Here is a 13611-nt window from a genome sequence, read left to right on the forward strand (position 1 = left end):
GTCGGGCCCTTGAATTTTATGATTGATTTCGATAGCAAAAATCCTCAGGAATACGTAGGAGCAAGAATTTTTCAAAAAAAAAAAATATACTTTTTGAGATATTAGAAATTGTTTAAAAAAAAGTTAATAACTTTCGAAAAAAAATTTTTATTGTTTATTGTTTTAATTATTTCGAAATTTTAAGGCATTATAAGTATTTTGAAAAAAATCCGACTTCGATATCTTTATTAGTTTTTAAAATATAGCCGTTTGAAAATTTTTTATCATTTTTCTTTAATTGTTAATAACTTTTGATATAATTAATGTATCGTCTCCAAAATTTGGGAAAAATCTCAGTTTTATATGTACAACAATTGTGCCAAATTAAAAAAAAATCCGTAACCTAAGGGTTACAAGTTAATCGAAATAGCCAAGAATTACCCATATATGCTCACTTCGAAGAAACACTGAAAACAGTGACGAAGGGGTGCCCACAGGGTTCAGTATTTGGACCGGTGGGCTGGAACGTCATCTTTGACAAACCACACCGGGCAATCAGGGACGCAGGATACGAAGTACTAGCCTACGCAGACGATGTGCTTCCTATCATTAAGGCGAAGACACACATTGATCTTGAAAGACAAGCCCAAGAAATCATTAATATAATGACGAATTGGTGCAAGTCTGACAAAATGAAGTTGGCAGTGGAAAAGTCAGCACTAATATGGCTTAAAGGCCAGCTAAGCGAGAATAGGAACCCTACAGTCAAAATTGGGAAAGACAACATTAGAACGCACAAAACAGTCAAGTACCTAGGAATCATGATCTCGAAGGGCTTCCGATTGGAAGAACATATTCGAAACGTGGTTCAAGACTGTAATAACACCTATTTCAAGCTAAGTAAAATAGCAAAAGCGAACTGGGGCCTAAAATTCCGTTCTATGAAAAAGATATATAATGGCTTCCTATTATCGAAAGTTACATGGCTGGTGGCAAAGAACTAACATCAAATAACAATCTGCTTTAGAAAGATTGCAGCGATCAGTTCTTTGCAGAACACTCAAAGCCTACAAATCGATCTCTCATGAAGTTTCTGGGATATTTGAAACGTGCGTGAGTGAACGTAGAGGCAATCACAGCAGCAGTAAGCGGATAGCAGCATTAAGTGCAGCAACAACAGTTTGGAAGCAGGCGAGGCAGCGCAACTGATTCCTGAGCAGTACCAACAGTCGATTTGCTTCAACAATTACGGTTGGTCACCGTAATTGTACCACAGGGTAGATGGACCTCCCTTTTTCTGCGCGACAAAATATTCACGCAAATATTTTGTCTATCGCGACTGTTATTTTTGTATTCGCACCGAGCGTTAGATACCGTTCACGGCAGCGTTTTGAATTCTCTCTCTCTCTCTCTCTTCCCGTATTATTGTTAAACATTGTAAATCCTATTCGCGTGCGTTAGTCTTTCGGCCCATCAAAGACTGTAATTTTGTAGTCATAAACGATATTAATTTTATTCGCTGCATTACGTTATTTCGTTTCCTATTAGTTTAACGGATCTATCACCGGTTAAATTTTAGACCGATTGATCGAATCGACTACCGTTGCACTATTGAAAAATATTAATTTTTTAAATGTATTAAATACAAAGGATTAGCGCTTGCACTCCTCGCGATACTTTATAATATAACGAAAGAAGAAAAACAAGACCCTTAATTAGTACACAAAATTGAACAAAGTATTGAAAACGCTACGAATTATATTGAAAAATCAGTTTTTAATTGTTTCCAAACTTTAAAAAGCTATACAAACATTTTGGATTTCTGACTGATACCGGAAAAACCGCTTTGAAAATGCTTTTAGTACTTTTTAGGAATGTTTTCGAAACGCTTTCAGAACTTTTTCGGAACCTTTTCGAAACGTTTTCGGAACCTTTTCAAAACGTTTCTAAAAGACTCATGAACTTATACAGGGTGGTCATATTTAACGTTTCCGAAACTTTTTCGAAGCATTTTTGGAACCGAAATCGCTAAACGCTTTTAGGTTCTCAGCGAAACATTTTTGAAACATTTTTAAAACCTTTTTGTGTTATTCGGGGGTTTTTTCCTACGTTATGGCTGCCGGTTACAGTAGATTCAAATTTACTATATCACGTTTTCACTATATTACGTTTGGTTAAATTTGTAATTGGAAAACTTACCGACAGTAAGCTCTTTGATTCATAAACTCCTTACTATTTAAGTATTTTATGTAGTTTCAGTCCTACATGTCAGACTATATCTCCTCTCTTTGTGCGTTACTACGGAATCGAGAGAGAGCCTACTTCTATTAAATAGAGGATGTTTTGTGTTGCTGTGATATCACAGCCCAGTTGATCACTGTACTCAATACAGACGCACAAATTTCAACCCTAAAACCTCAATTATGTCAATCAATCTCTAAAATCGCACTGATCGGGATGAATGAGTTACATCATATGCAACATATACTATCGGCCTCTGCTTGATAAATTTCATATATTTCTACAAGAAATAAAACCTGGCTTTTCAAAAAATCGTGGCTTTCTGTATGCATGACCTTCCTTAATTTTTCGTATCTTCACATTCAGACCTAACCGTATAACGTGACCGTAGACGGCTCTCGTGCTCATTTACAGCCTATCCTTTGCAGTGAACATCGGATAAACCACTAGGCTTTTGTACTTAAAGGATTACGACGAAGAAGACACCAGCAGTAGCCGACGAATACAAAGGCTGCTCGTACGGGCAACTACCATTGCACACATGTTCAGCAAAAAAAAATATTCACTCTGCTACAACTTATACTAACGTAAATTATAACTATAGTTTGATATTTTGAAAATGTCTGTTCGATTTTTCATAAGTCAATAAATTTAGTAAAAGATGTAAAACCGCTTAAAACTCATGGAGTACAAAATAGATCATTTAAATTCGATTTAAAAAATTGTTACATCACAATTTTATTTGACATCACAAAGTAAAGCAACACCGCGCAAAATCCAATAATCTGGAGATTTTTCCGTTGGTAACCAGAGTGGTGTTACGAAGTGCACATAAGTTCTAGCTGGCTTTTTATAGACTGGACACTACAAATAAAAAATGTAATAACATACTGAATGATTAATTGACAATGTATACTTATTACTGACGTTGTAAACTTTCATAATTTTTTCTGGAGCATTGTAAACTGCATAAATATGTATTACTGGCATCATAACATAAAGAACTTTATTAGCTGAGTCACAAAGCCGGTTATGTCTTTTATTCCATCCCGCACCTTCTAAATACAGACCATGCACATACACGCCTTCCTACACAGTGAATGTAGAACAATCAAGTAGGCAGCATATACAATGAGTTTTTTATTGTGAGAATAGTAATAATAATAGCATACAACTGGAGGAATTTTAACTTCATCAGAGTTAAATTTAGTGACATCATTGTAAAGAACTACATTGTCTAAAGCCCAACCTTTGTGCATACGAGTAACTTCTTGTCTCATTGCAGTTAAAAATCCTATGAATAAATATTTGTGTGAGTTTTCTGAATAATTTACTTATTAATTATAATGCAAAACCGGATTTGTTACATATTAAATTTACAAAACTAAATAAAATACGATTGAGTTGGAAAATGAATTTGTTATAAAGCTCAAATTCAAAATAAATTAAAGCTGAATATAAGAATTTATATATAAAGGAAGTTTTTTGTGAGTCGGAACAGAGTTCTCTCCAAAATTCATATGAATGGATTCTGGTGATTAAAGGCTCAAATTGTTCCTCATCAACTCCCCTTCATGAACCTACATGGTCTTTTCGAAAATATTAACATTATGGCTCAAGATCGCGATCACAAAACACGAAAAAATGGAAACCTCAATTATAAAAGTTTGTAAAAAAAGCTTTAACGTTCTATTCAATTAATTAAAGCCTCAAATTATTGATAGTTGACATTCTCATAGGGTGAAGAAGATAGAATGATGAAATCGAAGAGGGTTTATACAAGATTGCGGCTAAAAGTGAAAAATCGTCCAAATTAAAAAAAAGATAGTTAGATAGATATCATATTTAGTCTACAGAAATTGTTGAGGTCGATGAATAAGAAAATGAGGTTAGATTTTACAATTCCAAATAGCGGTTCCAATATGGCGTCAACATCTCTTAATTCTAGCTAAATTTGAAAAAATTATTAAGTAAAATCATCTTATTGATGGACATAAAACGATTTTTAAGGTTACTGAATAAAAATCTGAATTTAGATTTTCAAAATTTAAAATGGCGAACCTAATATGGCAGTAGCACCCTAAAATCTGGTTAAGTTTACAAAAATCAAGTATAATAGTATAGTAGTATAGTATATTTAGTATAGTATAGTATAGTAGTATTTTCATGTTCGCGGAGAACGTCTTGCTTAATTGTGAAAATTGGATATATAATTCTTATTCAACAATTTTAGAAACTACTATAAATGTATTACCGAGACGATTCTGATTATTATTATTATTCGTTTAACCTTAATTTTCAGAGTGTATCGCAGGCACATTACATTCGTCATTGTGAATTTTGAAAATTATATCTCAGATTCTTATTCAGTAACCTCAAAAACCGTTATACATCTATTAACAACACGATTATACCCATTTTATGTAAGCTTAACTGAATTTTATGACGCTCGTGCCATATTGGATTTGCCATAATAAATTTTTAAATCTAAGCTCAGATTCTCATTTCGCAACTTCAAAAACTTCCGTAGACTGAAATTGGTATCTGTCTGACAATATTTTTTCTTAATTTTGACAATTTTTTGCTTTTAACCGTCATTGTGGATCAACTATTTTGAATTTTGCCATTCTATCTTATTAACCCTACAAGGACGCGACTTACCAACACTTTGAGACCGTCATTGAATATAACGTTAAAAAATTTTTTTACAAGCTTTCATAATGAAGGTTTTCATTTTTTCGTATTGTGTGACCGCCATATTGAGTCATCATGTAATTATTTTCGAAAAGGCTATATGCGTTTATGAAAAGGGGTTGATAAGGAATCACTTGAACTCTTAATCGCCAAAATCCATCCATGTGAATTTTGGAGAGAACTATGTTTTGATTGACAAGAACGCTTCACATATACGATACGTATACATATATATATATATATAGATACACGCACACATGCGCGCGCATGCGCATGCTCGTACACGTACACACACATACACATACACACACACGCACGCACGCATGGACGCACGCACAAACATTCCGCTACACCAGTCCCAAGCCCAGGGCTCCGCCATGCAAGGTAGGGAAGGAAGAGGGAAAAAAGTAACAACCTCATTAAAATAAACAAGAAAAATCTGGCCGGGATGTTAGCATCTTGTGATAGGGTCCCTGTCCAGGGTTAATTAAATAAACGGATATATTCGCCTACCCGCTAGGGCTGACTGCCGTGCTTGTCGTACGGTGCGATCCATGAGCTGCCAAAAGGAGATCCTGGATTGGAATATAATCCAACACTATATGCTGAAGTGACTTGAACCATCTTTGGCTCCCGCTGACGCCAAGACCAGCGACCAGTATCTAGCTAGCACTGGTCAATCCGCTTGGCGAGTGCGTAATGTTGTGCGAACCATGTCGGAAACTTTCCAGAGACCTAAACACCTATATTTGGAGTCAGAAGGTCGAGAGAGCAGAGGTGAGCTAACACGACAGGATGTGCTATATTCGAGTGTCATATACCCAGTCTGGTACCGCTTACAGGTATGTGTTGGGGCCAGCTGTCCCCATAGATGGAGGGACGAGGTCCAAAGGGTCGTACATACACCGGGACGAAACTAAAGAGAATATGTCGAAAATAAACATAACCTAACAAGGGGGGAGATAGAGAGAGATTACCGTATTGGTATGGAGGAGGAGGACAGCGGACAGAGAACGCCGCTGGAAAACGCAGCAGCAGATGAGAAATCTAAGTCCTTAAATCCATGGCAGGAGAAAGTTAAGGTACTTTTGAAGTTTGTTCTTGACAATTACAACGTTTATTAGGAAATTATGGAGATGGCAAGAACTTCTGACAAGGCTCTTAGCCAATAGATGATAGTAAGAAGTGCCGGAGCACCAATCGGGCATGGGCATATGTCGAGCATACCAGACAATGCTCTTCTTTAGGATTCAAACAAAGAGAGTAAATACCCAAAAGATGAGAGAAGAGGTGACGCCAACCCTGCTGATTCCACAGGCGGTAAAAAAAGCGGAAAAAAAGTTGAATCGAAATAAGTTCACCCCTCAAATGATATCTACAAAAGTCCAGGAAAAACTGAAGAATTGGTAACGGTAGACAAAAAAAGGATAAAAACAAGGATGCAGTAGCAACAAGAGAAGACGACCCAGGCAAACAAGGTCATCAAAGAAAGACCAAGGACGAGGAATGGTCCCCGACCACCTCGCACCGATGCCATCAAGATTAAGGCAATTGGTGAGGGCTTGTACACAGAGATCGTGGTTATGGAACACAGAGAGGTAATCATCATTAGGGACATAGATGAGGCTACTACCAAGGAAGAAGTGGCAGGGGCCACCCAAGCAGTAATAGGGGAGAACGCAATCGCCCCTGATGCCATAAACATCAGGGACTTGTACCTGGTAAAAGTCATAATCCCTACAGCCACTGCAAATAGGTTGCTGAAAAATGAGATGCTAAGGATATGCTCAGTCAACTGCAAAGTACGAACCCGAGAGACAACACAGTAGTGTTACCGATGTCTTAAAATGGGCCACATGGCAAAAGACTGCAAGAGCTCAGAAGACCGATCGAAGTAATGCTTCAGATATAAGACAGAGGGCCACAAGGCGGTTAACTGCCTAAATGCCTAGAAGACGAGCCACAAGCGATGATTGGATACACCTAACAAAGATGGTTGCTGCGGAAAAGACGGAGGCCTCCCGCACCAAAAAAAAAGGTACATCACCGTCACGGTGGAAGGCAAGCAGATACGATTAGGGGACCAACTGACATACCTAGGCATCACACTAAATACACGGCTCTTACTTAAAGACCATCTTATAAATGCAGGCAACAAGACATTGAACATTGTTCAAGCAATAGCAGGCATTATACTCAATATTGAGGGATCTAAGCAGTCGCGAAGGCTGTGACTTTCGACAGTTGTGAGCTTTGTAATTCTATATGGTGCTCTCACACATCTGGGCCGACACGCTGACGAGTAACACAACTTACAGAGCTTTGTGCCGAAAGGCTTGTAGAACAGCCACACTAAGAATAACCCGTGCATACCGCACCATGTCCGATATAGCTATATCGGTGATCTCGGGAATTGTACCGATAAAACTATTGGCAGCTGAAAGAACTACTAAATATTGCAGAGGACGAAATGACGAAACTGACAAACATCCGAACCCAATCCAGAAGGCTCTAATGAACGATGGCTCCCGGAAAGGGTTGAAAAAAAAGAATGGGACTCAGCCACAGATGGTCACTGGACGCACCGTATCATTTCAAACATCAGAAAGTGGAAGAGGAGACATGGATACATTACGTTCCAGCCGACTCAGGTGCTCATTGGTTATGGATATTTTCACTATTACCTGCACGGCATTAGTACACACATAGCGAGTGCCCTATTTACCCAGAAATCGACGAGGACATCCAGCTTAACCGAAAGCTGGGAGGTGGTCGTGGTTCTCTCAACATCAATAACGGACCAGCTGAACTCCATCAAAAGAAAAGAAGAACGAAAAAATGAAGAAAGAAGAGAACAAGGATTAAGACAATGAAGATGGAAGACGACGAAGAGAAAAAACTATGACGACCTAAAAACGAAAGGGCTGCTATAACCGAAGCCTCCCCTGAGAAGCAAAGATGGAATTAAAGAGGTAGGAATTTGGAGGGTATACCTGAAGAAGGCCACTATTGCACGTTCGCAATAATGGTCCGAACAGGAGAGTCCAACACATGGCGAGTTCCGATGGCTCGTTATGATGCATAAAGTATTCTTCAACTCTTCGGATAAAAGAAAACATACACACACATACATATACGTATCCCCCCACACTCACACAAAAGATTACCTTGTGGATTGAAAAATCCGGTCATCCAAAATGTCGTTGGTCTTCCGTCATATAACCACGAGGAGAACTGTTGATTGCGCTCTATAAGTTCTGTAAACCAGAATCCAAGAGTCGTTGATTCCCAAGACTTTGATTTCCAAAATTGCGGGATTCGCGCATCATATATATTGTCAAATGCGTCTCGAAGTTGCTAATGAAAATATATAGTTTTACTTATTAAGATTATATGACGATAGAAAATCCAAAATAATTTTAATTCTCAATTCAACAGTAAAGGTTATATTACTAAACTAGAAAAAAGATATTTTATATAAAAGTTTTATAAAAAATTCTTATCATCAAAAATCTAATATTTAACCCTTTGCGGCACACATTTTTGAAACAATAATATAAATATGAAAACTGTTACCCGGTAGGTTTTTGGGGTCACTGATTACGAATCTGAAGTCAGAATTTGAAAATTTTAATTTCCAAGATGGCGGATCCAATATGGCGGATCCATTTTTCAGCTAGATTGAAGTATCCTGAATGGAAGTAGAAAGCCGATATATGACAGACCCATGTGTTTGTTCAGTGTTTTTTTTACACTCGCCATTCCATACTATATTCTGCTAAAATTTTTACATTTTTGATAATATTACCACTCTTAGCCGAACCCAGAGACATGAGCGAGGACGTAGTGGTAAGTCTCCATTTTTGTATTTTTGTTTATTTTTTATTTTTTTATTTTTTTTAATTTTTTTCTTATTTTTTCTTTATTTTATTTTTTTTTTTTTATTTTTCATTTTTTCATTTTTTTATATATTTTATTTTAATTTCTGTTAAAAATTATATTTTATTTAGTTATGATACAAATGAAAACAGTTTCTTGTAGGTGTTATACTATACACAATGGTACTTCACAAATCTTACATATCCATGATAAACGTTTTTGATCCTTTTTTGTGCTACAATGAGCACAACGCCTCGATTTGTCAGTGTAAATGGGTAAATGAGACGATTCACATCGTCTTTTTTCAATTGAAACCTGAGGCTTGGCTGTGGTTGTTACAATTGTTCTCAAACGTTTTCTACCTTTAGAAGTTGGGAATTTACCCTCAACCAGTTGGTATTAAAGTCAAGCGAAATTGTTTAGAACTCATGCAAGGTTTGAAATCTTTTTTGCTATATAAAATGAACGAATTAAGAATAGTTGTATCCAAGAGATGCCAAAATATTCGATGCCACCATTTTTTTGATTTTCGGTCAATTTTGTAAGTAGATATTAGTTGATCTGATTTATCAACAAAACCCATGTATTTATTATAGTCTGAACACATTACAGGACAACTAACATTTTTCGACGAGCCATCTTTTTGTTTACGCATTACTGTAGTTACTTCAGAAGGATTATGATAGTTCGATAAAAAATTAACTGGTTTTTTATCCATCCATTTTATCCACCGAACGCCTGTATTCGAGCATTTATATTCAAATTTACCAGGTTCTAAATTCTTGTCAGATATATCACTCTTAGGTAGTCTTTTTCGATCTTTACGAACTGTCCCGCAAGCAAAAATATTGTCTCGTTTCAGATCAATCATTAATTTAACGCTTGTAAAGTAGTTGTCAAAATACGAGGTGTGTTCAAAAAGTAACGAGAATTTTTAAATTTCGCGGGTTTGGAGAGTCCGCTTGTATAAAATTTTGTTTTTATTATGTTGGTACACATGCCCCTGAAGTACGATAAAATTTTCAGCAATATTCATTGCTTACTTTTTAAGTGGCAGCCGCTAACGTTAGACGTGTTTTTCGAGCTCGGCGATTTTCGTTTGTGAAAAAAAATGGATCAAAGAATTTGTATTAAATTTTGCGTAAAAAATGAAATAAAGTGTAGTAAAGTTTGTCAAATGTTAACAAAGGCATATAGTGAGTCTGCTATGAGTAAAGCAAGGATTTATGAGTGGTATAAGCGTTTCCAAGATGGCCACGAAAACGTTGAAGATGACGAACGACCCGGACGCCCAAGCACATCAACAACCGATGAAAACGTGAAAAAAGTGAAAGAAATGGTTATGAACGATCGCCGAATCACAATCAGAGAAGTCGCTGATGATGTTGGCATATCAGTTGGCTCATGCCATCAAATTTTTTCGAATGTTTTGGGTATGAAACGTGTGGCAGCAAAATTCGTTCCAAAATTGTTGAATTTCGAACAAAAACAGCGGCGAATGGAAGTTGCTCAGGAGTCGCTAAATGAAGTCAATAACGATGCAGAACTACTGAACGTGTTATAACAGGTGACGAAACATGGATTTACGGATATGATGTCGAAACTAAGGCTCAATCGTCCCAGTGGAGGCATTCTGGATCGCCAAGACCGAAAAAGGCTCGACAAGTACGGTCGAATGTGAAGGTTATGCTCACTGTGTTCTTCGATTTTAATGGCATAGTGCATTATGAATTCTTGCCACAAGGTCAAACAATCAATAAGCAGTACTACCTACAAGTTCAACGTCGTTTGCGTGAAGCAATCCGAAAAAAACGCCCGGATTTGTGGCAAAACAATTCATGGCTTTTGCACCACGATAATGCGCCTGCTTACACTTCATAGCTTGTTCGTGAATTTTTGGCCAAAAACGAAACTGTAAGGATGCCTCAGCCTCCATATTCGCCAGATATGGCTCCATGTGACTTTTTTCTATTTCCAAAAATAAAGAGAACATTAAAAGGCCGCCGTTTTACAAGCATAGATGACATTAAAAGCGAATCGCTGAAAGAGCTAAAAGCTATTACAAAGATCGAGTTTCAAAAGTGTTTCGAGGATTGGAAAAAGCGTTGGCATAAGTGTATTGTATCCGAAGGGGACTACTTTGAAGGCGACAACATTAATGTAGATGAATAAATAAATATTTTTTTCATAAAACGAAAATTCTCGTTATTTTTTGAACACACCTCGTATACGTGATGATTATCACCAACAAGTTCTCGTGTAAGTTCTTTTACAACTCGTGGCCCAAGATCTTTTTCAGTACTTTCCTTTTTACCCGTGTATATCTGAAATTCACATATGTAACCCGATTCATCTGCACGAACCCAACATTTGTACCCACGTTTGATTGGTTTTTGAGGCATGTATTGTTTCAAGCTACTGCGGCCTTTGAATTTTATCATTGATTCGTCTATGGATTGGTATTTACTTGGAGTCATATATTTTTTAAAATTTTCATTCAGCTTATCTATCATAGGTCGCAATTTATATAATTTGTCATAATTTGGTTCTGTTCTTTTTGGTTCCTTGCTGTTATCAGTCATGTGAATGTTACCAAGAAAAAATCCGAAACGATTTACGGTCATCAATGAACTTATGTAAGGATCATTCAGTTTAGGGTCAGAAGACCAATAATCACGATACGATGGCATTTTTTTGATTCCCATAAGAATATTAATGCCTAAAAAGATGATCAGTTCATTTTTCGTTATAGGTATTTGTTTTCTATTATTTTGATGAGCATAATTATTTCTTTGCAGAACTATGAGGTCTAAAAGATCTTCTGAAAATAAACACGAAAACAAATCCAATGGAGTTCTAATATCTTCTGGTATATTAGGGCCAAAATTTTTAGTAAAAGGGATGTCATCCTTCGATCTGGCTTTATTGACCCAGTTTTCTTTACTTTTTGCATCTTTTTCCAATACTTCCACCACTTCATCTTCCACCTCTTCATCTTCAGTTAAAACTTCATCTCCTACTTCCTCATCTTCATCATCTTCTTCCTCTTGTGCATCTTCATCTTCTTCTTCTATCTCATTTTCATTTCGTTCTATATCAGAATTGCATAATCCGTCAATAGATTCCGAATCACTAGGAATAACTGTCACAAGAACCCTACGTGCTCTAGTCATATTTTGATGTGTATCAAATTAATTATAACAGGAAAAATATTACCAAACAAATACCAAAGATAATGAACATAAAAAATATATTAGCTATATATTTGAAAAACGACTAAATTTTTGTAGCTGCGAAAATGGTAAAATAAAGTATTTTAAAATTTATGAAAAATTTACTTGTAATTTTTATACATGGAAAATTTGGAATTGAAAAAAATTTAAATGAAAAATAGCCCGTTATTTTGAATTGTAAAATTCCAATTTCTGAATTTTGATTTGTGAACAGCAGGTTCTATCACCAAACAACAAATCAACTTACTCCAATTTTAACAAAAAAAATAGATATTTAAAATTGTTTCTGACTTTAGGCACAACATGCAAAACACTCAAATAATAATTTCGTCATAAAAAAATGATAAATAATTTTTGAACACACATGGGATAATCAATGTACACCGAAACTTAGAATTAAAAAAATTTACTCTTAATTTATATTATAAAGTATATATTATAAAAATATCTCTTAATTTATATTATAAAGTCGAAATATTGAAATCCGATTTTTAGGTAAAATTTCTTTTTACGATACATGAAATGTATTTTATAAAGAAAATCACCTAAACAATGGATCCGCCATATTAAATCTGCCAACTTGGAATTAAATATTTTCAAACTTTGACTTAAAAATCGTAATCAACGACCCTCAAAACCCCAAAGTAACGAGTTTGATCTAAAATATATGGAAAAAGCAAACTTAGCTGAAAAATTCATCCACCACATTGGATCCGCCATCTTAGAAATTAAAAATTTTCAAATTCTGAATTCAGATTCGTAATCAGCGACCCCAAAAACCCCTTAGTACCGAAATTGACTCAAAATAAATGAAAAAATAAAATTTAGCTGAAAAATGGATCCGCCATATTGGATCCGCCATCTTGGAAATTAAAATTTTCAAATTCTGACTGTAGATTCGTATTCAGTGACCCTGAAAACCTACAAGTAATTTTTTTTTGCACGATTATAGTAACATTTGCTTTCAATAATGATTTTTTTTCTAAAAAATCGTCATTTTGGTGCACTTTTCAGCCATTTTTTAAAAAATGGCGACTAAAAATCGATAATTTGATATAGTTATACATTCATTAACATATTAGAAGGATAAAATATTAAAAATCCCCGCGAGCAAGGATTTATTAGAGCCCTTCATACATGAAAATCTCATTTCAAAAAGGTGGAAAGTATACTTACCACTATGCCGCAAAGGGTTAAGTTAATCAAGTAGTCACAGGCATAAAAAAAGAACAAAATTTTATGTATAACTCGTAAGTATAGATAAATAACACAAGCCGACAAATTTCTCACCTAGAAACAGAACCTTGTGTGCCTGAAGGATTTTGGTGCGCTGAATCCGAATCTGACCTACGAATTAACCCTATATGTCAGGTTTTCGAGATATTCTAACCTTAAAGTGCGAAAAACACGGTTTATTGCTATATTCGAGGTTATGTGACACCGGGAATAACTTTTTTTTTTAAATGGATAATACCACCACAAAAGAGAACTCTTGCCCTTTAAAATCCATTTTTCAGATTCTAGATAACTTTTTTTTCATCGAGGTATCACTGATTGAGTTTAAGTACTTTCACAATTTTATAAT

At 35.7% G+C, this 13611-nt stretch overlaps 1 protein-coding gene across 1 annotated transcript in view; it reads right to left on the bottom strand.

The window, feature by feature from the left end:
- Positions 1 to 2958: 2958 nt before the first annotated feature.
- The window catches only part of LOC131675393 (dynein axonemal heavy chain 8), a 53767-nt gene continuing 43114 nt past the window's right edge, over positions 2959 to 13611 (bottom strand). Inside the window, exons 57-60 of the mRNA XM_058954361.1 lie at positions 8082 to 8271; positions 3393 to 3514; positions 3148 to 3309; positions 2959 to 3084 (exon numbers count right to left, since the gene is read on the bottom strand). Coding sequence (XP_058810344.1) covers positions 2959 to 3084; positions 3148 to 3309; positions 3393 to 3514; positions 8082 to 8271 — 600 coding nt within the window. The remainder of the gene's footprint in view (positions 3085 to 3147; positions 3310 to 3392; positions 3515 to 8081; positions 8272 to 13611) is intronic.

The sequence above is a fragment of the Phymastichus coffea genome, unplaced genomic scaffold (assembly GCF_024137745.1).
Source record: "Phymastichus coffea isolate CEN01 unplaced genomic scaffold, Cenicafe_Pcof_1.1 PCOF00020, whole genome shotgun sequence".
Classification (NCBI taxonomy): domain Eukaryota; kingdom Metazoa; phylum Arthropoda; class Insecta; order Hymenoptera; family Eulophidae; genus Phymastichus; species Phymastichus coffea.